This window comes from Amia ocellicauda, chromosome 8 (assembly GCF_036373705.1).
Source record: "Amia ocellicauda isolate fAmiCal2 chromosome 8, fAmiCal2.hap1, whole genome shotgun sequence".
NCBI classification, from domain to species: domain Eukaryota; kingdom Metazoa; phylum Chordata; class Actinopteri; order Amiiformes; family Amiidae; genus Amia; species Amia ocellicauda.
The window spans coordinates 7,205,335-7,229,399 of record NC_089857.1 but is presented as its reverse complement, the minus strand read 5'-3'; the positions used below and the strand labels follow the sequence as shown (position 1 = coordinate 7,229,399).

The 24,065-nt window shown below is 46.7% G+C and overlaps 2 protein-coding genes across 2 annotated transcripts in view; one reads left to right on the top strand and one right to left on the bottom strand.

The window, feature by feature from the left end:
• ube2r2 (ubiquitin-conjugating enzyme E2R 2) overlaps positions 1 to 6,931 on the bottom strand; it is a 38,456-nt gene extending 31,525 nt beyond the window's left edge. Inside the window, exon 1 of the mRNA XM_066711947.1 lies at positions 5,308 to 6,931. Within this exon, the coding sequence (XP_066568044.1) occupies positions 5,308 to 5,484 (177 nt within the window). The 5' untranslated portion in view covers positions 5,485 to 6,931. The remainder of the gene's footprint in view (positions 1 to 5,307) is intronic.
• Positions 6,932 to 9,698: 2,767 nt separating this feature from the next.
• nol6 (nucleolar protein 6 (RNA-associated)) lies at positions 9,699 to 22,270 on the top strand. The gene is made up of 27 exons (XM_066711946.1): positions 9,699 to 9,773; positions 9,819 to 9,902; positions 11,423 to 11,650; positions 11,892 to 12,008; positions 12,474 to 12,653; positions 12,787 to 12,955; positions 13,042 to 13,176; positions 13,291 to 13,454; positions 13,687 to 13,807; positions 14,021 to 14,079; positions 14,279 to 14,380; positions 14,510 to 14,625; positions 14,713 to 14,890; positions 14,998 to 15,120; positions 15,316 to 15,464; positions 15,604 to 15,679; positions 16,447 to 16,587; positions 16,703 to 16,835; positions 16,953 to 17,107; positions 17,445 to 17,608; positions 17,809 to 17,961; positions 18,231 to 18,328; positions 18,442 to 18,566; positions 18,675 to 18,764; positions 18,902 to 19,099; positions 21,138 to 21,239; positions 21,852 to 22,270. The coding sequence occupies exons 2-27, from the start codon at positions 9,834 to 9,836 to the stop codon at positions 21,999 to 22,001; spliced, it is 3,495 nt and encodes a 1,164-aa protein (XP_066568043.1). The 5' UTR covers positions 9,699 to 9,773; positions 9,819 to 9,833; the 3' UTR covers positions 22,002 to 22,270.
• Positions 22,271 to 24,065: the final 1,795 nt, after the last annotated feature.

The following is a 24,065-nucleotide window of genomic DNA, read 5'->3' as shown; positions in this document are numbered from 1 at the left end:
CAGGACAAGTTGCAAAGCACAAGGATCACAAGGCAGTGAACAAAATACTCAAGTCACAGCAGTGCACTGCTAAGCAGCAAGCCTCTGCACAAGTAAAAGCTACAGAGCTCTGTTCCCTGGACTGGCAACAATGTGCTGAAAACTGCCCAAGGCACGATACCCAGAAAAGTATCGACCCAAAACCAGTCATTTCTCCTCCCCCACAGTCCCGTCTCATTCCCCTGCACCTAAACACTGTCTAGATTTAAAAATAAATAAATGAACAAATGCAAATGGCAGAGCAGAACCCATTCAACAGTAGGATCTGTGTGATTAAGGAATTTAAAAGAGGCTATTTCATGTTACACAAAGCCAAGTTAGCTTTACAGGCATGTCCAAACATCTTTGCAACCGGTTTCATTGATAAAACACTTCGAATGGTTTGTCACATTCTAAGCAGGTTAACTTCACACAATCTTTCCGTTGATCGTCAGCACAGAGGGATGAAAATAAGACTCCTATGGTGTTACAAGTCACAGGTTTCAGAAGAATCCGTGCTGATTAAACGAGAAAAGAATACAGTTATGCCCTTAGATCACTTGTGTTAACCTCCCCACCCCCACCGACAGCTTGGTATTACTTATGCACTTGAACAAACACGTCTGTGGCAGAGTATTCCGTGTGGTGTTGGTCATCGTTGGCCTTAAATGGAATTATATAAATTAATTCTGGGTGAATTTGTGCACAAATGTGCTGACCAGTAAAGATCCAGTAAAAAGCACATCCAGTGATTTGATTGGACACAGAGGACTGCTCTACTCCTCACCTCCCCTTTGCACAGCAACAACTCAAAGAAAACCACAGCGAGGGGATTCAGTCGGCACTAACATCTTAACATGGAGTGGGGGGAGACAGGGCGTAACTGACTTCTCGCTTTGAAATTGAAGTATGCAGTTCTGCAATATTTCCATCCCTGATTATATAATGGTCTCTTCAGTGGTAAGTCTTGTTGTTATTGTCTTTCAAAGAGCAGCAAAAAAAAACCAAAAAAACAAGAGGCCAAATGGAATTACTGTCCTCAGACTGTCTCTAAACAGGAGCAGCAGGGGAAAATGAGAGGATCTTTGCCCGGAGTGACATTACAGGACCTGGCGAGCGACAGCAGGAGGCCGTGTGGCGTAACCCTCCCGCGGGAGAAGGGGGCCAAGCCGACACTGGGAGGTCTGTGAGCACAACAGACAGGCATCAACAGCGCGGGCCCTTCTTGGGCTGCCGAGAGATAAAAGCACTTGGCCTTCCAGCCATCGCATCACAGCACAGAAAACAGGAAAGAGGAAGGGGAGCAATAGAACAGAGAACTGGTTTGGGAGCTGCCTAGGTTGAATTGGAGTTAAAGCACTCAAGCCCAACTCTGATAGAAGAGTAGAAGATGTGCACACTGGGTAAAGAACACCAGAGATGGCACTGCTCTCATTCTAGCCCACTTAAAGACAGCCCTCTTTATGTGAGCATCACATCGCAGGCCACTTCGAACATTAACACCACAGCTACCGGATCGAAAAGAAAAAAGAAAAAGGCACATAACTCTGTGTAAATGCCACTCTCTCTGCCTCCTTCATCCACACAGGCATGAGATCCATTTAAGGTCAAAGAAAACCAACTGGGAATACTCTACCACTGACTTGTTTGTGCAAGGGCATAACTCTTTCCAAGCTGGGGGGGGGGTAAAATAAGTGATCTAAGGCCGTGATTGAGCTTCTCCAGCTTTAATTCAGCAATGATGGCACCCTATACTGGACAGGATTCCTCCAGAACCAAACACACACAGCTTTTTCACATGGGCACAAGATGTTTAAAATAGTTTTAGCAAATTAATTACTGCACCGTATCAAACTTAGCATCAGCTGAAGGCAGTTCTCACATCCCTGTCCTGCTGGTTAAAACCAGTTTGCCATTAGCAGCCCGGCCTGGGAACTCGGGAGGCCAAACCATTCTGCTGACAGAACATTAACTCAGTGGCAGGAGATCAATGTTCAACACTGCTCTGTCAATTAGTATTTCCCTTCATCCAACATCAGAGGGTTGTTTGTCTGGAGATACAGTCTAGTAATAGAGTTATAATCAATACATTACAAATATGTTTTTTCCCAAATAATGGTAATAATTCCTCAGTTTTCAGATAACCCAGTGTGGGAGTAAATATGCAGGTGATATTTCACAAATAATCACCTTTTAGAGTATTGAATATAATAACTGCACGCAGGATAAATCGATGCATTCATCACCGACAACCATTTTAATTATTACCTCGCGCTGTAAACTCAAGACATGTGACGGTCAGCTTACTCACAAATCATAACCCCACAACCGGCCTTAAAAGTGCTTTGTATTTTAAATGGTTTATTATTACCATTATTGGACAAAAAAAAAAAAAAAAAAAACACCACCTACTTAAGTCTTAAAATAACACATCTATCACACTTAACAAGAGCCAGTGTACCTCTGCCAGGGGTAATGGAAACACTTGAGCCCTGAATCAGCACACTGAGCAGGGGCCGCAAAGCCAGGCAGAGGAGGCGCGTTGGGCCCGGAGTCAGTGACACTAATGGGAAACAGCACAGTGGAGCTCTAGCTTTCCTTCACAGATTGCAGTGTGCAGGGGCAGCTGCACCACATGTCTCAGGACAGGGCTCTGGGAATGTCTCAGTACTGCAGCCCTTATCCTGTTCTCTCATCACATTTCACATCCAGGGCCAAAGCATAATAACACAGGTGCACTCCACTCCTAACGCATCCTGTTTCAATGTTCTGAAAAGGCCGGTCCTGCCGAAATAAAATGGGTTTCCAATGGGGATTTACCCTTTTAAAATTGACATTTTTTCTGGATAAAATATACAGACTACAATAATATTGCCAACATAATTTGATTAATACCTGTATACCTTTATTGTGTTGAAGGCATTAAACTAATGCTGTTCTAAGTATGAATTTAGCAAAAATACCAGCATGCTGGCTATAATCAATTCATGTTGTTTTGCAGTTAAGCTTCCTGGTTTTATTATATTTTGAGTAATTAATTTGAGTTTGCAGCATTTTCATTATTATAATGGTTACAACGTGCTCCGTTTTTAACTTACTGATTTCCATAGTCCCTTGGGGTACGTTATTAGTGGAGTGCACCTATAATAATAATAATATTATAATTCAGTAGTACTACTATTATTATTTCTATAGTCCACTCTAATTTATAAGCCTAGGACAGGCAGCACATTTGTCAATAAGACAAATGAAGCAGGCCTTGTTAAGAGGGGCAGTATAAAAGGGAGTAACTATTGTCATTGCTATTGCTGCATTTATCATTTTAACAACAGCAACAATCCAGCAACGTACAGAATAACCACTTCCCTAAAGCTGTAATAAGGATGAATAGTGCATGCGAACAAAAAGAGCATATCGCAGTGAGTAGCTGATTTCTGCTTTCAGTTAAGCAAATGTCAATACCCTTTTCACGAGGCATGCCTGACTCCAGTCAAAACTGTACAGCCTCCACCCAAAGGGTCTCCAGCCCTGTTCCTGGAGAGCTGCAGGCCTCCACATCTTAGAGGGGTCTTCAAATCAATGAATGAAGAAGACTGATATTGACTAATGAAGCCAGTCACTGGTTCCGTTATGTAATACAGAGCCTGGCGGCAATTAAAACCAGATGACCTGCACAGCACTCAAAGCACAGCCTGAAGACTCCTGTGTACCTCAAATGCAGACTGAGACAGGGGAGTATGCATTCGGGACACCCCCATTAAATTTGCACTGTAGGACCTCGGCACAAGCAAGAGCGATTCCCAGCTGTAAATGTACACAATCCACCTCTCTGCCTTCACACTCACACTGATATCACCAACACAGCCTGTTCACCCTGCACTCTGAAGATGATCAAATCACAAGTTCCATCATTGGGTAATTTAGGTCTACTACTGTAATCCATCATCTCATTTGCTAATGTTGCTGTATCTTGCAGTAGTGTGTAGTAACATTTTGCATTGTTACCATGTCAGCACTAAGTAACTTCTGCAGTACTATTTTAAAGTTAGTTGTGAGTATATATAATTTCATTTTTTAATTAATTTTTCGAATAACAAACAAAAATTAAACCTGCTGCCAAAACCACGCTGGAAACTTAAGCTTTAACTGGAGTAAAGACTTGAAGCGAACTGAAATGGAAGTCATGTATCAACCTGCTGCTGGACTGAGGGAACAGGGGCTGATGGGATTGACAGTGCTGGTGGCCGAGTTTGTATGCGTGACTGTCAGTGAGTGAGTGTGTGGCACTGTCAGCTTGTATGACACTACCAGTGTGTGTATGTGAGACTGACTATGTAACTGTGTGTATGTGTTGGTGACTGTCTGTGTGTGGAAATGTGTGCCTGTGTCTGTGAGTGCACCTGGCTGCTTGAAAGCCGGGCAAGAGGGACAGCGGGTACGCAGGCAGGTTGTGAGGACAGGCACAGCGCCTTGATAACAGCTGCGGCCCACCCAGAGGACAAGCTATTTTTGTACCAGAGTCTGTGCCACTGAGCCTGATAAGGGGTGAGGTTACAGCCATGGCCCTGGAGCGAGGCAAGACCGAAACCACGTACAGTAGATGTGCAAGGGAGCTGCTGACAGTCTGATCTCACTGGATTCGACCTGGTTCAGTATCACTGGCAAGTCAATTCTGCACACCTGAAGTAGGGGGCGATACACCTGTAACCTGAATGTGAGCGTGTGCTTCAGTTGCTTAAAAGCCACAAAACACTGAAAGGGGAATATTTAGGTAAACTGAAGTTGTATACAAGAGAAGTTGAAAAAAATAGATCCATTTATAGAAGCTAGTATATAGCCAGGCATGGATGCATGCATGCGAAGACAGAGAGACACCTAGAAAGCAATGTAAGGAAGAAAAATAAATGTATATGCAATCTTGGGGTCCAAATGACAGCCCTGTTTTTTTTAGTGTTGTTCAACACATCATTTGTGAGAATTGGGGCGACAACAGTGAAGAACTCCCACAGTCCTTTTAACTCCAAGAACTGAGGAGTGAGTAAGTGTTACATCTGTAATGTAAATCACTGATTAAAACCTAGGCCTACACAAGGTGCTTGATGGAGAGGGAGAAAAATCATTGTGTTAGTGGGAGTCAATAGGACTGGATTAGAGAACCACAGGAGGAGGAGAGGGGGGGAAGAAGAAAAAAAAAAGTAAGGAAAGAAAAGAAGGTAGGGGAGTTGAAGCTGTCCACCACATCACCAGCCCCCTGTCCCTGTAAAGATGCTGTAGGTCCGGTAATCTTACCTTGAAGTACCCCCCCTCGTACAGCGTGTTGGGGGGGCCGAAGATGGCCACCTCCCAGTTGTACAGGTCGGACTCCTCCACCAGGGTGATGCGGAACCCCTCCACCGGCTCCTCCTGCAGGGACTTCAGCTCCAGCATGAGCGCCTTCTGGGAGCTGGGCATCTGCTGCTGAGCCATCGCGGTCCCGCCGAACCGAGTCGGGCAGAGGACTGTCCAAAACACGTGATCCGAGATGTGGTGCGGGTCAGGCGGACGGGGTGGCTCCCGGCTGGGTCTGAGAGGCTGTTGCAAGCGAATCCCAATCAACAACGCGTGTAAATAAAGCACGACAGCAAGACCAAAGATGTATCCAGTACTGCACGTCCACTGGTCGAAAGGGGGATCCTGGTCCGCAGCTAGTAGTACATTTGAGCTGTATCAGATGGGTCCAGTCCAGGTTGAACTAGAGAAATCCTTACATACAACATCAAAATGAAGTGTAATTTGTGGGTCCGCAGATAAGGCGACAGGAGTGACCAAGTTACAGCTTATATTGTAACAGTCGGGTCGGTTACCACCTGAAATCCGAGGTGGGTCGAAACCGAGCCGATCCGAAGTCCACAGAGAGAAACTGATGGGAAGACAGCTTTCAATTGATCGTGCAATCCTGGCACATTGTTCCACGATCACAACAAACCAGGAAAAATATGCAATTGTTTCTGGGGGGGTCGGGGGTGTTACAGTAAGGTAGAGGGGAAAGTGCATAAATAATACATTGTAGCACCCGAATAAACAGGGCCTCGAGGGGTAAATAACGATTCCACTAACAATCACAAGTTAAAATACCGCGGAGAGCATGCCTATGTGCGTTTCAAACGCAATAGATACATATATTCGTGTGTGTGTGTGTGTATATACATATATATATACACACACATCTGAAAAACAAAATACATACAAAAACAAACCCACAGGTTTTGCTTGGGCTCCAACACGCTGACAAACTCCGCAGTGCTGGTAGGCAAAACCGCTATTTGGAGAAGATATCACATTAAAACAATACCAATAACTCTAAGAAAAGCGGCGATCGCTGCCCACACGCTCCCGCTGGCCGAGGCCGCTGTCTTCTCTCGGGGTGTTTATTTGCAAACCCAGAGCTCGGCATATAAACAAACAGCGCAGCCCGGCCACTCGACTCTCCCTCAGTTGTATCCTAGGAAGAGAGGGGAGGTTGTGTTTTAAACCCCCGTCTCTCCCAGTTCTTTCACGGCCCGTCCTCTTCCCTTATATTCCTCTCCTGGATGTTTGTTTTCTCTCTCTCTCTCTCTCTCTCTCTCTCTCTGCCAAAGCAGGAGCGATCGCAATCTCTCGGCTTCTCGCTGTCTCTCTCTCCCGCTGCCCCTTCGCCCCCGTCCGCTCGTCTCCGCCGTCGTTATCGCGGTTGTTGATTAATATGAATACTGGCCGTGCAGGGGCTCGGTGTCAAGCTACTACAGAGGCCCACCCTCCCCGGGTGCCGTGTCTTCTGTGCTACCGGTTCCCCCCCCCACCCCCGTGTGTGGAGGTCAGTTTATTTGATTTATTCAGCAGCGAGACTCAGTCGCAAGGTAGAGAGACTCTCCTCGGCTTCCGGCTCACACTGCGCCTCGTCGCGCTGCCCTCACGTCGCCGCTGCCGCTCACCACGCAGCGGGTCAGGCTGCCGTGCGCCGATGTGCAGGTCGCCTCTAATTCGTGCACTGGGCCACAAATACTAGCATGTACGTTTACAGTTTTGTTCTCCACTTGACAGACAACGGCCTGAAGAAATGTTAAGCTGACTTTGAAAATGTTTTATCTTAAGGTGTTATTCTATATTCGTCCTGTCTACTGGTGTTTAAGCAAGTTTTGCCCTTTAATTATATTATATTAGCTTTTTTTATATATATTATTAGAAAGGCGTGGTATGAAACGTTGTCTCCAGCCTGAACAACATGAGAGCCCCTGTCTATATCGGGGGGGTTTTCAAACCGGTCGTGGAGTACCCCCTGCCCTGCTGGTTTTTGTTCCAACCTAGGTCTTAATTACTTAATTGAATGGTGTGTTGCTTTGTTAGGTCAATTAAGGATTCAATTAAGCAATTAAGACCTTAGTTGGAACAAAAACCAGCAGGGCAGGGGGTAGTCCAGGACTGGTTTGAAAACCGCTGGTCTATATATAGATAGAAAGATAGATCACAGTGGTTCTCACCCCTGATCCTGCTGGTTTTTGTTCCAACCAAGCTCTACTTCATTGAACCCTTAATTGAAGTAATAATTTGATAAATTTGACTTTTTAAGTTGTGTAACTGATAAAAAGTTGGTTTCTAAATAATAAGGGCATTATATAATTGTATACTAAATTCAACTAAAAGGTCTCATTCAGGAAATTAAAAGTTAAATTAAGGGTGCAATTAAGTAATTGAGAGATTGGTTGTTACATAAGCCAGCAGGGTAGGGGGTCCTCCAGGATCAGGGTTGAGAACCACTGATGTATCATCATCAGCCTGTATTGATCCACTGCTTGAAGAAGATCTGCCCAAGATATTCCCACTTCTATTGCGATGTACCACCTCAACACTGACCGCACAAGCCTGAGAGTGATTGCTGTAATAAACACACAAACTGCCTGTCTGATGGTAACATGCTGTGAACACTGTGTCCTGCTTCGCTGACCCCAATTTGTCTGAAACTGTAGATCTCTTTCTATATCAAGGTAAAAAATAAATCTAGAGACGATAAAGAAAGAAAGACAGGATTGATGAGTTGTGAAATCTATGTATGTATTTATTATTTGTGTGGGTGTTTAGTTAGTTATGTGAAATACATTTTTTGTCCTGTTTTCACCTGAATGGTCAGTATGGTTTCTGAAGGACAGCGGACCACTTCTGGGGCAAGCTGACTAAACACTCACCCATGACAGGTACTTATTCTAGTAAGGAAACACACTGAAGCTTAGAGTGCCACATAATAGACCATTCAGGATGCCAAATGAAAAGCCCCAATAGTCATTTCAAAATGTCTGATTTAGATTTCATGACATGCTGCAGACACATATTAGGAAGAATCAGATTTCAGATCAGAAAGGGGTCTGAGGGTCCCAGTCTAGTTGTCACTTTGTTAGTGACCATATCTAACAAAAAAATAGTAAATTAAAGAAATGTAGGAGATGCAGTTAGTGGAATTTGCTGGCCTCTGTTTTTGTATTTAATTAGCCTGTGTTTCGTTGCTGCTTAGCTGTCTGACACAGCTGGAACTGCCTACACACAACCAGCCTCAACGGCCCATCTGTCAGCATCATGCCAGCAGTGATAGAAAGGCCAATGCTCACAGGTGGTGATGATGTCATGACACTGAGCCTGACTTGCACTAGCTTGGTCTTATTTTTCTTAGCAGACTTTATGCTGTTTTTAATTGACAGGCACGATCGAGTGCCATCATGTGATATGGAACTTCTCAGTTATAATTTGTCTTTGTTGTGTAGTTGGGGGGCAGGTGTCAGAATAATTTAGCTCGGCATATCACTATGATGTTACAGGCAACCTGGATAGTTTTTTAAGGTTTCTGATTTGTATTAATGCCTCAACACTATAGTTGTAGTCTTCATCTCTTTTAAAACATCTACTCTTTGAACTCTTCCCGAAGTGAACTATCTCTGCTGGCTACTACTCTACAAGTTTGACTCTTATCCTACCCTATACCTCACTTTCCATAACTTTACATCCCCTTAGCTCCCTGGCCAATATTATACTGATATAGGGCGAGGTTTTAAAGTGGCCTTTTAATAAAAATAATGAATGTACTGTAAATCAGACCTTCCAATATTTTCGATTCAGTACAATAGAATACATTCCAATATGGAATTAATTATTTTGCGTTCTGGATAACTAATAACCAATCACATATAACATGCTAACCTGCACGTTTCTCCCTACTGGTTGAAAAGCATCAATGTCCTACATGGTAACAGTATTTAACATTCACTGTCCCTTAATTCCCCATGTCCACTAATACTCATCGCTTGCCCCCCAGTGGTGATTTCCAACTATAAGACCATCAACACAGACAGTACCATACTGTACATTCTACCATTAATGTATCATTAATACACATAAGGGTTGTATTTAATTTTACTACCAACATACACAACGTCCAAATATTCCCTGATTTCTCGTATTGTTTACACGAAGATTACACACGAAAACTCCACAAAAGTGTCGTAAACAATACAACTTTTTCCCTCCCTCTCTGCCGTATTTCGATTTATAGTGCAGCCAAACGTCAGTAGGAGGGAATTTTGAGTTATTCGTCAGAATTAGCTAATCCAATCACACACGTCCTTATCGAACGCTCCAAGAGTTCCTCCAATCAGAGTGTGGAGGAGGCGTGCCCCAGGCTGCAGGGTTAGGTTGTCCCAGTGTGTGCACATGTGAGAGTAGCGTCTCAGTGAAACATTCCCATACGGTGAAAATTGTGTTTTTATGTGTAGTATCAATCGTTGTAAACACAAGCGGAAATATCCTATCTGAAAATGAAGTTGCAAAAGAAGACAAAGAAGACAAAGAAAAAGGAACCTGCTGTTTTGAGGCCACAGGAAGCGGTAGGGTTAAATAAAGTCTAAAATACAACAGTAACGACGTACTTGCATTTGGTAGTCAATCGTTCATAGTTAAAGAAAACGGTATTTTTCTTCACTTGGGTTACATCATAATATGAAATCTTGATTTTGGGGGCTGTAGGGTTGATGTTGATCCGCACGTGTGTTTTATGAAGAAGATGGTACTGTGCATATGAGTGCGATCACATGTAGTTTTAGACATGAACAATGCCAGAATGTTGTCCTTGTCATAGGAGTAGGTGTATGTTTAACATGCTGTTCAAGTGTATGTTTAACATGTTGTTTATATGGAATACCTTCTCTGCACGTTGACATAGGGATCGATCGAATCGTGTGACAAACTTAAGGGCGTTTCTCATAGTTTTTTTCATATTTGACATGGCTCATAAAAGCCTGTTACGTCAAATAACATTAGTCTGTTTTGTAAGTTCAAACGTGTAACATACCTTCTAAAGCATCGTTCTAAAAGAAGTGACTGGAAGGAAATATGCTAGGGGGAGGAGATAAGTGTGACACCAACATCCGTGTAACCTATATTATAGTCCCCATGTCGTCATCATCATAATAAACAATACCCCCACCCCCATTAGAAAATGTGCAAAAGATGAACCCACATGGATAATACAATATGAATATGAAGGCACAATGAACTTATAAACATATTTGTTTGTCTATAAAGTATAATTTTAATCGTTTTATTTAAATTAAGGCTGCCCAGGAGAGAGAGACTTGCTTTAAGTGGCTTTCCTTCTGATGTGACTCATTTAGGTGTAGATTTGCATGGGCTAAGCTTCAGCTTTTGGTGTTGGTTAGGGTTGGTGGTGTTCTTAGGGGTTATAGGTGTAATACCATAGTGTCGTGTGTTGTCACACACTCCTTGCCTAGAGCACACTACTCACTTTAATCTTTTTGTACTGCACCCCCCCTGCTTACTCCATCCATTTAAATGCTGTCAAACACTACCTATGGAGAGTATGATATGGCTGTACCGCAGATCTTTCATTGCTGACCATGAATCTGACTCTCATTCAAATGACAAGAGAAGTGTGATGTTTTAAAGGGTCATGTGGAAGTCTTGCTGATGTGGTCTCTTGTGTTTTGTTTAGCTATAGCGCTGTGTTGTATGTCACAGGCTGTTTGCTTAAAAGCATGTTGTTGTTGTTGGAACACACACAGGGATACACTGAAATAATGCAAAACATAGGGAAAGATTGTACTGCAGGGACATGTGAGGTATTTCACTAATCTAAAGAAAACCAACACATTTTTAAACCAGCTTTATTGGCCCAATGAGTTTCCAAAGCATTTACATATGCACATAAAACAAAGTAAAGACAATGTGTTAATGCTTTACACTGACTTTATATTTGTAAATATATCTTATATAAAATGACAGACATTTACAGAACTAAAGTACAGGTTTTTGTATTGGTCACCTGGAGACATACTTATGTAATGGCCCTCATTCAATAGTTCATCCAATAGTGTTCTCTCTCTCATAGGCTGCAGTTTCAGACCCCTCTGTCAGTGATGATGGCAGAGAAGACGAGCAGGTGGTGGGGGGGGCCTCGGTGAAGAGGAGCCGGCCGCAGGTGGAGGTCTTGGAGGACGGGGTGCTGCGGCCTGTGAAACTGTCCCGTGGGGAGCTGTACAAACCCCCCACCACTGAAGAGCTGAACACACTGAGAGAGACGGAGAGCCTCTTCCACTGCAGTCTTCTGAAGATGCAGGTCAGGGGGTGGGAGAGGAGGAGAAGTGGGCAGAGAGGGGCAGGAAGAAGAGGGGGCAGGGTGAGATGGGATATGAGGGAGAGTAGTAGGACTCTAGTAGGGAGTGTCGTAGTGGGTTTGTGGGTAATCAAAGAGGCAGGAGTATGGTGTTAAGGTCTGAGGCTGTGCATCGTGTGGGCTAGTGGTGTTGAGTGTGGCCTGGGGTGCTGCGCAGTGTTGAGCAGGTGTGTTGTGGCTGCAGATGGAGGAGCTGCTGAAGGAGGTCGTGCTGTCAGAGAGGAGGCGGCGTCTCATCGACACCTTCGTCCAGGAGGTCACTGAGCTGTTGCAGGACGTCCCCCACACCCCTGACACAGAGGTCAGTGGGGTATAGGGTCAGAGGGTCACATGGGAGAGGGCTCAACCTCGGGACAGAACCGAACTGGTTGATGATGATGAGAGTAGAATTATGGGAAATGTGCACCTTAATAATATGTCTTTAAAAGTAGGATTAGTAATAATTATAATTAAAATGATGATAAGCATAATTTTAGTGTAAGTCTAAAGCTTGTAATACAGTAGCACTGATAATATGCTTAATCATAGAAATCAATCATACAGAATCTTTCCATATGTTAAGTAATAACTATTTAAAAACTATAATGCTGAGGTTTTACAGACAGACAGCATTTGTTCAATAAAGCAGGGAGGGATTTGTGAGGGTTAGAGATTGCCTGTGGTTACAGAAACCTCTCTCTCTTTCTTTGTCTTTCTTCCTCTCTTCTCTGTGTGCCTCTGTCTTTCTTTCTCTGCAACTGTGTGTTTCCTGTGTGTCTGTGTGCAGCTGTGTGATCAGTCCTGGCTGCCCAAGGGGGTGAAGGTGCCATTTCTGCAGGTCCCCAACATAGTGAAGGGACGATTCCACATGGCACCCCCTGCCTCGGTCAGCCTGGTGGGCAGCTACCCACTGGGCACCTGCACCAAGCCGCATGTCACTGTGGACCTTGCTGTCACCATGCCGGCGGTGAGTGAGGGCACGATGGGTACAAGGGGGCAGGCAAAGGGAGAACAGGCTTTTTGGTTAGTTCTACTCTCTAAACTTTTCTGTGTTTTTGCCCCTCCACCCCATGTGTCAACACTTTCCTTTGTCCCTGCAGGAGATCCTGTATCCAGGGGATGCTCTGAACCAGCGCTACCCCAGGAAGAGGGCTCTGTACCTGGCTGGGCTGGCCCACCACCTGGCCCCCCAGCCCGCCATTGGCTCCCTGCGCTTCTCCTGTCTCCATGGCAACCGCCTCCGCCCAGTGCTTCTGCTCACTCCGCCAGGTACCAAAGCATGTAGGGTGTGCCAGGGGGTAGTTTGTGTGGGAAAATTGAGTCAGTGTTTTTAATGTGTATGTGTCCCCCTCCAGGGAAGGACAGTAGCAATGTGACCCTGCGTCTGCTCCCCTGCCCTCCTCCGGGGTTCTTCAAGCCCACCCGCTTCCACCCACAGAGGAACAACATCCGCAGTCGCTGGTACACTGGGCTGAGCACGGAGGATGCTGGTGAGTTTGAGTCTGAGGCCGGGGACTGGGAGACAAACAGACACAGGGAGAGACAAAGGGACACAGAGAGAGAATATCCAGTCCTGTCCAGTCACCCCTGCCCTCTTCACCCAGATTTCAAGGAGCCCCCCACTCCCCACTACAACAGCAGCCTGCTGGGGGACCTGCTGCCCCTGCCCCACCTCAACTTCCTGTCTGCCACGGCCGCCCATTGCCCCGCTTTCACCGCAAGCGTGGCGCTACTCAAAGTGTGGTTGCGGCAGAGGGAGCTGGATCAGGTAAACGCAGTGTTTTTGTGTGTGCGGCTGTGGCGTCGGTTTGTGCCCGTCTGTGTTGCATAGGAATTGTGTCTGGGCATTATGGTGTGTTTCTGATTTGTATGTTTCTTGTGTGTGTGTTTATATGTGGATCAGTACATGTATGTAGACAACTAGACTTAGTTTGACTTTGTGGGTGTATATATCCATGCTCTACCAGCGTCCCATAGTGCCTCTCTCTCTCTCTCTGCAGGGCTATGGGGGGTTCAGTGGGTTCCTAGGCTCCATGCTGGTGGCCTACCTGCTCTCCACTCACAAAATCAACAACATGATGAGCGCCTACCAGGTGCTGAGGAACATCCTGCACTTCCTGGGTAAGAGGCACAGGCAGGAGGTGGTGTGCATGCATGTGGGGTTAGGGGTCTGGAGGTTGGGGGTGTGTGAACATTGTGCTATAGGCTGGGGAGTGTGGCGTGAAGGGCAACTGGTGGGTGTGGGGTGGGGTGGGAAGAGCATACAAAATGTTAACTAGACCTTCTTTTTCTCTTCTTCAACCCACCTCCCCATCTTTCCCTTCTCTCTCACAGCTTCCACAGACCTGACCGAGAATGGCATCTCTCTGTCAAAGGACTCGGACCCTGCAGCGGTGAGACCCGGCTCTGGTTCTGATGGGGGGAGTTTCATTAGCTGGGGAGTTTGGGCTGGGCCCGGGAGGTCTAGGGCAGCAGTGCTGTGTCAGCAGTCGAGTGTGACGACAATCATGGTGTACGTTCTGCATGTTCTATTAAATTGAATTGGCTGCATCTTTCCTCTCCTCTCTTCCTCCTCCCTCTTCTGTTCCCCAGCCCTCTCTCCCTGAGTTTCACAGTGCTTTCCAGGTGGTGTTTGTGGATCCCTCAGGGCACCTCAACCTCTGTGCTGACATGACCGCCAGCACCTACAAACAGGTGAGACAGTGGGCGGGCTGAACTGAAGTGGGACACTTTTGGATGGACTTTTGAGTGCACTGTGTTCAGAGTTTGGACTGTGTGTGATTCTCTTTCTCTCTCTCTCTCTCTCTCTCTCTCTGTGTACAGGTGCAGCAGGAGGCATCCCTCTCGCTGCAGTTCTGGGACGACCCCACGCTGGACGGCTTCCAGGTCCTGCTGATGACCCCCAAGCCGCTGATCAGGAGCTACGACCATGTCTTCCAGTCAGTATTGAGACCTGACCTCTAGTACCCTCTTCCTCTGTCCTCTTGCTGCCTCCTAACATGTCTTCCTCACTCTCTCTCCCCCAGGCTGTGTGGGCTGGTCAAGCTGCAGTCAACCAGTAAGAAGCTGGGCCTCCTGAGCGAGCTGATGGACCACAGTGGCAACTACGTCCTCACCGTGCTGCCCTACCTCCTGTCCCTGCTGCAGCGTGGACTCGGGGCACGCGTCCACCTGCTCACCCACACGCTGCCGCCCACCCCCCAGGTGAGACTGGCGCCATGCCCCCCTGGCCCTTGTAAGCAGGTCAAGTGTGTGGAATCGAAGCGCACTTAATACTGTTTGTAACCTCTGTGTGTGTGGGTGTGTTTTAGTGGGCCGTGAACAGTGATCCCCCAAAGCACAAGGACCAGCCGCCCCTGTCCTTTGGTCTGCTGCTGAATCCAGAGTTCAGTGCCACTGTGCTGGAGAGGGGACCCCCCGCAGACAGTCCTCAGGTACACACTCTCTCTCTCTCTCTTCCTTTCTGTCGTGCAGTGTCGGGCTACGAGTTTCTGTTTGCTGTCTCTCTCATCTCCCTCTCACTCACTGTCTCCTTGCTCCTGTGTGTGCAGGCTGTCCACGGTGTGTCCTTGTGAGTAGATTGTCTCTTCCCTCCAGTGGTATTAATCCCAGTGTGTGTGTTTATATAGGCAGAGGCTTTCCGGCAGCTGTGGGGGGGCCGTGCAGAGCTGCGGAGGTTCCAGGATGGCGAAATCTGTGAAGCCGTGCTGTGGGGGGGGAAGACGGCATGCGAGAAACGCCTGGTCCCCAGGGAGATCATCACACACCTGTTGGAACTGTGAGTCTAGAACTGGCATCTCTCGTGTGTGTGTGTGTGTGTGTGTGTGTGTGTGTGTGTGTGTCCGTCCGTCTGTCCGTCCATTACCTGTCCAAGTGATATATCTAGCCCCCCCACCCCCCCTTTCTTCCTTCTGCAGCCATGCCGATATTCCAGAATCCTGTGTGCGCTACACCGGTGGCCTGCTAGATGAAGTCATCAAAGTGAGACGGGAGGTAAGGACAAACATTTTTGCCCTCATATGCATCTTGAATCTGTAAGATGGAACTCCTGCATCTTATAGGCACTCTGTGTCTGTCCGTACACTGTGCGTTTTCCATAAGTTTCCAGCTTTCGTATCCAAGGTGATAATTGGGGCTGTTTTTCCCTATTTCTTGAAGAATTTGTCAGCTTTGGAAAAACTATTAAGAGACAGCTTTATATCTCCAGCTCAGCACAAGCCCATTGGACTGCAAGAATGTGTTCAATTGTTCTCACTCGCTGACCTGAAAGCACTTCGCTCTGTTCTGCATTGACGCACAGACAGCGCACAAGCTAATTGACTGTATTCCTGCTGGGCTTTTCAGCGGTGACCGTGTATTTTGTTCCCAAATGAACCCTGCCTGTTCAGTCCAGCTCTTTGTATAGAGATTGATTCAGGATGCCTTTAATACCACCAAACCAGTCTTTTTTGTTTTGACGCCAGCAGTGGAAAGCAGATGCCTCCACTGAACACACTGACTACACCGCCATCACTGGACTTGTTAATGTAGCTGTGAGGGCTGTGGTGAGGGTTACTGGAAACTCTGAAAATGCAGGTGTGCCACAGCTGTAGAGGCCGAGTCTGCAGTACCATAGGAGTTCACTAGGTGGCAGTGTGGTGCCAGGAGTGAGATCGGGTGGATCCATGTGAAGCTGAGGGCCTTGTTTCCTATCAAACTGGTGGTGTAATTATTTTCTTATGTGTCACCAACTGTCCCTCTGTCTGTCTGTGTGTCCTCAGTCTTGCAGCACAGGGGAGGAGGACAGCCTGCAGGTGGTGCAGTCCTACGATGATTTGAGCAGGAAGCTGTGGAGACTGGAGGGGTTGCCGCTGTCTGTCACCTCTGTCCAGGGGGCCCACCCTGCCCTCAGATACACACAGGTCTCTTTGAATTCTGTCCACCTGTCAGTCTAGACTATCTATCTGTACACTCAATCTGTCTCTGTCTTCACAGTTGGTGTGTACTGTCCTCCTGACCTCTGACCTCTGACCCTAGGTCTTCCCACCAGTTCCGTTCAAGGCAGAATACAAGTGTTTCGGGAAAGTGAAGAAGTCTGGATTTTTAGGTTTATATCTGCTGCTTCCGCTGACAGAAAAGCCCTGTCCAGTGTACATTACACCCATCAAAGGTACCCCTCTCTCCCACTCCTTCTCTCTCCCCCTCCCTGTCTCCCTCTCTCTATCTCTGACAGCCACCCTGCCCCATTCGTTTTACAGTGTCGGTCTGTCTCTCTCTCGTGTTGCAGTGGTGTGTCACATGGAGGGCAGTGGGAAGTGGCCCCAGGAGCGCATGGCCATTCGCCACATCAAAGCTGCCTTCCACCTCCGTGTGGCTGAGCTGCTGAAGAAGGAGCACAATCTTGTCTGCCAGCCCTCTCCCACACACCTGGACGTTTACAAGGTACCGCCCCCCGCCCGGCTGCAGTCTGTGGCCTCGTGTGTCAGAATGTGTTTGGTTGGTTGGTGTGTGTCATCGCGTGTGTGTGTGCACGCATGTGTTTGCAGTGTCAGCAGTGTCAGCATGCACATAGTGTGTGGGTATCAGTATACTCTTTGTTCTCAGTTTGTGCTGAGTCAGTGTGTGTTTACTTACAGTCACTATATTCTGTGATTGCGTGCGTGTGTGTGTTTGTGTGTAGTCATTATGTACCCAATGTAAGTGTGTACCCAGTGTCAATATGTGTCTGTGTATGTGTGCTCAGCATCACTCTGTACTCAGTATATGTGTGTCTGTGCAGGATGGGCTGGTGTTTCGGGTGCAGGTGGCCTATCACCGTGAGCCGCAAATACTGAGGGAGACCATCAGCCCTGAGGGGATGCTGTGTTACCGCGACAACCCGGAGGCCCAGCGTCTGGAGTGGGAGACGCTACATCGGACCTACCTGACCAGCACGCTGCACGGGTACCAGGGCGCCCTTGGCACAGTGCCACAATGACACGGCACAGTCTCGCTCCACACTGTCGCACTGCCAGGGCAACAAGGCGCACTCTCACATGGGTACCACGGCAACACATTTTGCAGGGGTACAGTAGGAGAGGGACTGGTGTCTTAACTTTTTCAATGTCTCTCCCCCTCTTTCTCTCTCTCTTTCGCTCTCTCAGACTCCAGCAGCAGCACCCCTCGTTTGGTGCAGTGTGCCGGTTGGCGAAGCGTTGGGTTGGCGCCCAGCTCCTCAGCGGAGAGCTCGGTGATGATGCCGTAGACCTTCTTGTGGCTTCCCTCTTCCTGCAGCCCGCACCCCACACCTCTCCCTGGTAACACTCCCTATCTCTCTCTCTCTCTCTAATCCCCACTCTCACTCCATCATCCAGTCTTCACTGTACGACCTCACCCTGGTGACCTTCCTGTCTCTCTTTCCCTGTCCTTCTCAGGGAAAAGCCTTCTTCCTCTTCAGACTCTCTCCATCACTCACATCCCCTCCTCTGTTTGTATCCTGATTTCTGGTTGTCTCTCTCTTACTGTAACTCTCTCTATCACTTTCTTTTAACACTTTCACTAATATCTCTCTCTCCCCCTCCCCCAGCTCTCCTCAGGTGGGTTTCCTGCGTTTCCTCCATCTGCTCTCCTCCTACGACTGGAAGAACAGCCCACTGATTGTCAACCTCAATGGGGATCTCACAGGTGACTGCCCACCAGCCAGGCTCGGCATTTTCACATTCACTGTGCACCTGCAGTGACTTATGTTTTACCCTTCTCTCTCTCTCTCTCTCTCCCTCCCCCCCCTCCCTCCCCAGGTGCGGATTACACTGAGATTAAAAATGACTTTGTAGCTGCGCGGTCCTCCTTGCCCGTCATGTTCATCGCCACACCCAAGGACAAGAAGATGTCAGTGTGGACCAAAGAGGGGCCTTCTGTACAGGTAATCTCTCACACTCTCTCTCTCTCTCTTTCACTTTATGGGCTTTTCTGGCATTTTTATGACCATCCAATGCAGTAGATATTAACTTCCGCCCCCCTTTATGCTCAGATTCTGCAGCGTGCGATTGTGGTGGCCGCAGAGAGCCTGCAGGTCTTAGAGACGCAGCTGATGGACCCCATGCAACAGCAGGATTTCAAGGTTGGTACAGTCATGGGTGGCCGTGAGAGTGCCCGAGTCTTTGGTGAGATAATGGAAAGCTATGTAGATGGGCTAGGCTCTCTCCTGGTACTGTAGTATATTGAATCGTCTCTCTCTCTTTTGCTGTGTGTGCGCAGGTGGCTTTCCGGCCCCCCCTGGACCTTTATGATGTTTTGATCCACCTGAACCCCAAGCAGGTGCCTCTGCACAGCCAGGCAGTTGACCCTCCCCGTTTCACCTACAGCCGCGGCGCCCTGCACAATCCCAGCCTCTCCTGCAAATCGCTGCCTGTCATCGACTTCAACCCTGTTGACAGATACCTGGCTGAACTTAGGGTACAAACACCATTCCTGCCTCCCCCCTGTCCCCCTGTCCTTGGGTGTTAATATCTACTGGAATCTCTTTGTCTTTGTGTCGTGTCCTGTATTGGGAGGTTAGTTATGCAGAAGTGGAATGGAAATTGTAAATTTGACAGCTTCCTGTGAAGGTAGTGTGTCTATAATATTTTGGATCATTCCTCATTTTCCCGGTTTATTTAATACATTTTCACATAACAGAAACGTTACAGTTTGGGGCACATTAATTACATTATTAGCTCTAACCTTTCAATGCCTATACATTTCAGACTGTCTGAAGAACCACGATTTAAAAGCTTTATAATGTCTAGCTATTGCATAATTAATGTTGTGATTTCTTATCGCTGCTTCGTGTTCTGAAATTCTGATTGAGATTCCTTTTAGTTTGTCCTACATGAGACCACAAGGACACTTTAACCTACAACCAATATGTGTTGAATAGCAGTTTATAAAACTTATGATTGGAAATGTATGTCCTGAGTGCCGGTGGGTCAAATTTTATTGGAACAATGAACGCACCTACCACATCGAACAATTCTTAAAACTTGAAAGTAGATATCTGTTACACATTTATGGAGATGTTTTTAATTGTGACTCAGAGTTCCAGTATTCATTTGGAACTTGCAGGGAAACAGGTTAAAATGTCTCGGTTCTGAACGTGCCTTTGATATTGGGTTGGTAAAGGTTGTGAGCTATTCAAAATATGAAGTCACTTGTGTTTTCAGTCATTTTGATTTAAAATGGATGTTCCCGTGACACTCCCCGTAATGATTAGTTTTTCTCCGTGACCATTTGTGAGTTTCATTGAAGAAAATGCAGTGAATGTGAAGGTCTCAGCGAGGCACTTGACTGCAAGATACCTATGGCTGTCACGAGGAAGCCTAGCAAGCTAAGTTTCAGGGAATGAGAAAATGCAGTGAATGTGCCGGGACACTAGGTATGAGATGGGGAAGGACTGGGGGTGTGTCTGTATAGAAAGTCTCGATGAAGGCTGCATGCTGGCGTACACATGGGTGTTGTTTTTGTTTAATTGTGCAACCACAATTTTTGCAGTCTCTTGTTCTCTCAAACTGAACGTGTGCGTGTTTCACTTCCTGGTTTCATCTCCCTGGAAATTTCTCAAGAGTCTGGCACATATCACTCCCACTCCCTCGAGTTGCTGTCAGTTTTTGGAGTCTGTAGGCCATATGGCACAGGCTGATGGGAACATGCAGGGTGTGACAAGGTCAACCATTGGCCAACTATCAGCAGCAGCTGCACTCTCTTGTTGCTTGGGCTCCGCAGTGTTGGAGTGGTTGTTGTCTTCATGAACCTGGAAGTAAAATGGACGCCCCTGACCCCATATTTCTATTTTAGAGTTACTTCTCGTTTCAGTCAGTCAGGCTGTGGTAATTGACCCGTGAGTGGCACAGAGGTCAGCTTCAGAGCAGACATAACACTGGGCGAGATGAAGAAAGAACCTCAGGATGTTGCCTGTATCGCTGTATTATTACCTCGGGTTTCAAAGTTGTATTTTAAGCTAAACAGGAACAACCCTTCATATATAAAAATGGACCAATGGAGAAATCATCAAAACTGGAATGCATGGAGGCATCTGTCGGCATGGAATGGCACTATTACACATTTCCGTCTCGCTTCCTGGGAGGCGGGTGGGACAAAGTAGCTCCAACGCCACCCAGCATTCCTTACCCAGGTGGTGCTTCTCTGCTGCTGCCTTTCAGAGGAGAGGAAATACTCCAGAGGGTTCTAATAAGCCTTCTAATAACAGGCAGCAGCAGCAAAATAAATGTAATAATAGAAATGGGATGGGGATTTGATTAAAAATAGCATTGTCTCAGGTTGCCTCCAGGTGCTTGACTTCCCAGCAGCTCAGCAGCCTGTTCGGGACTCTGCTTTAACAGGCTAAGAGAGGTCAGAGCCCTGAGCCCATCTGTGCTGCTTCTGATCTCAGTAGTTTTTTTGGGTCGACTCTCGATGGCATTCACTCTGACCCCCAGTGTTGCTGTTTTCTTCCCAGGCTGCCTTTGGAGACTTGGCACTGTTCTTCTGTGACCCGTATGGTGGCTTGGTGATCACGGTGCTGTGGAAACCCCAGGCCTTCAAACCCCAGCCCTTCAAGGTGAGAGCAAGGCATGCTGGGAACATGTGCTTCCTACCTCCCCCCCCCCCTCTCTGTCATTTATCCCTAACTACTAACCTCCACTGCCTCCTTCTCTTTCCCGGTTTCTCCTGAGTCTCAGCAAACACATTAGGAAAGCCACTATCACTTTAAAACTCACCCTGTGGATTCAGCATGCATAACTCCCGGGGTTAGAGTGTGTGACTCCTGCTGATTGAGAACAGGTGTCGGGCAGATGGTGCTAAGGGGCGGCAGAAATCAAAACCACATGGCATCTGGGGGTTACCATTTTTCTACTCCCAGGTACCCTGTTTCCAGGGATATGTCAGTACTTAATGTCTGTAATCTGCCTATCCTGTTAAAAACAGCGGCACCATCCCACAGTGTTTCCCAGCTGCGCTAGCACATGCTGACACATGTATGTGTAGTGTTTCTTAAATCAAAACCACACGCATTCTCTGCCATAGCATGATCAAGGGAACTGCACATGGAGAGAAAAGATGGTCAATATCTGACCAGTGGAGTGAGGAGAGTGACTCAAGGGAATGTGTTTTAGCTTTGTGGGACGTGTCATTATTAGTGGTTCATCCATTCATGTACACTCTCTCTCAGACTGCCCAGATGAACGCTCGCCGTGTGGAGGTGATTGGGGACGAGGTTCACACTCTGCCCAATGTGGAGGCCATCCTGGAGGACTTCCGGGTCATGGGGGCGGGGCTGGTCACTGAAGTGGAGCCACGGACTGAGAAGTGGGTCATCTGAGAACACGCCCTCCGGTACAGGCCACTCCCACATTGAGGATTGCAAGACCGCGGAGGCGGAGCCTGAGGAAGACTGACCGAAACCCCGAGCCGCTTGTTACATCATTGACTGGATTTGTGGACTGTGTGATAACCCTCATCTTTATAAGAAATGAACTATAGCTCTAATGTGCTTCCATTGTGGATAGAGAGATGCCTCTAAATGATGGCTCTACCTACTCCTGTATTTTATAATTAAAAAGAGGAACATATTGCATGTCCTAAAGACCAGTCCCCTATTTGCTTGTCCTTTTGATTTACCTCAGTTCTGCAGGGAACAAAGAGGTATGGGTGGTGACTACTTCTTCGGTGTGATAGAGGGGTCACCTGCTCTATGCCTGTGCCAGCCATGGACAACACTGCACAGCCACAAGACTCGTTACACTTGTGCATTTGCTTCCAGCAGCCTGGCAATTTAAATACATTTTCAGTGGTATTTGAGTGCTTGGTAAATATTTACATTCTTACCCCAGAGAGGGTGCCCATGAACATGAGTTACTTGCTCTGTGCTTTTGTTATGGTGGGTTTCATCCATCATCATCTATCTGTCTGCCTCTCTCTCTCTCTGCAGGGGAAACTAAATGTAATATAGTATATGTAAGTTCAGAAGACCATATTAGCAGTTATATCTGTGAAATATTTCTAGAAACATTTCCCAGGTTGCAATGGAGTTGGTTTATTTGGCCTCTTGGCCTGGTTGGTAGCCCTCGCTGTGTTGAATGATTGTTTTGGACGTTCTGTACTTTCTTGTGCCGTCTGTTCAATGAATCGAATCCTTTATTTGATAACTAAAGGTGTGAGGATTTGAATAGTGGTTGTGTTTACATGTGGGGATAAAAATCCCAAGTGTGTAAAGGCTTGCAATCTAGGTAACCATTCAAATTTGATTACACAGAAACTCTCTTACAGAGGTCCTGGGAAACTGGAATGAGAATGATTAAAAAGTTGGTTGTGGGTTGTATTTGCAAAACAGGCACTTAATCAGCCTGTATTACTTGTGGACTGGTATTTTTGCTAAGATGTGGATACGTGTTCTTGTGAGACAGTGGACTACTCTTAATGACCACAATGCACTTCACCATAGACTACAGTCTCCACTTTCTTAGGGGGCATGACATTGGTCTACAGCCAATTTACAAACATTGGCAAAATGTACACAAAACAATAGCACTTCCTTTTCTAATGGCCTCTACTTTTCCTCTCACCTACATTCTATCCTTAATAGGTTGCTGCATACTTGTGTGTGCTTTTGATTGCCAATCCGATGGGAAATATTTTAGTGGTATTTAATAATCAACAATATGTAATAATTCAACAGCATATGCCATTCCCTAGGGAAAGCAGACACTGTATGCTAATAGAAGCAATTTCATGGGTTCAATATGTTTTGATCAATGCATTTCTCACAAAACACTTCCTGAACATTCTTTCATATTGACCTGGTCACAATGGGACAGGAAGTTACTGTGAGTGCAGTCTGATTAAAGTGCCGAGCTACCCTCTCTGAAGGCCTGTGCTGGCCAGGTCCATACTTTCACCCACCAACTGGTAATCACAGGGTCTTCAGAGTGAGGATGGTGATACTCGACCACACCCCCTTCCCCCTGCTCTCCCAGTCCTGTGGCAGTGCAGAGTTCTGGCCAGTAGGTGGGGCACTTTTGTAACCGTGAAACTAAATAAGTGGGTTTAAAATCACACAAGAGACATGCGAGTCATCGGTCAGGCAGGAACCATGGTTTGTGGTTTAGTTCAGCCTGCCAAACATATTTCCACTTCTCTGCAGTTCCAGTAACAGCGCTGATGTCATGGGGTATGCTTTTAAAATGTTCCAGTTGTTGAAATGGTCATAGGCCAACCCTATTATTGGAGTCTTGTCCTCTCTACTCCAATGTTTAACTCTCAATTATTTAATTTCACCTTTTATTTGCCAATACTGCTGTGTCCTTGGGTTTTTAGCAGATGGGGCCTCCCAGATATTTTGCAAGATCACATTATACCCTGCAACACAAATATGCTCTCTCTTGGC

Coding starts and splice junctions, on each gene's coding strand:
- nol6 (XM_066711946.1), top strand. CDS start 9,834: ATGAAGTTGCAAAAGAAGACAAAGAAGACAAAGAAAAAGGAACCTGCT. Junction 18,567..18,674: donor AAGAGGGGCCTTCTGTACAG/GTAATCTCTCAC, acceptor CTTTATGCTCAG/ATTCTGCAGCGTGCGATTGT. Junction 18,765..18,901: donor TGCAACAGCAGGATTTCAAG/GTTGGTACAGTC, acceptor GTGTGTGCGCAG/GTGGCTTTCCGGCCCCCCCT.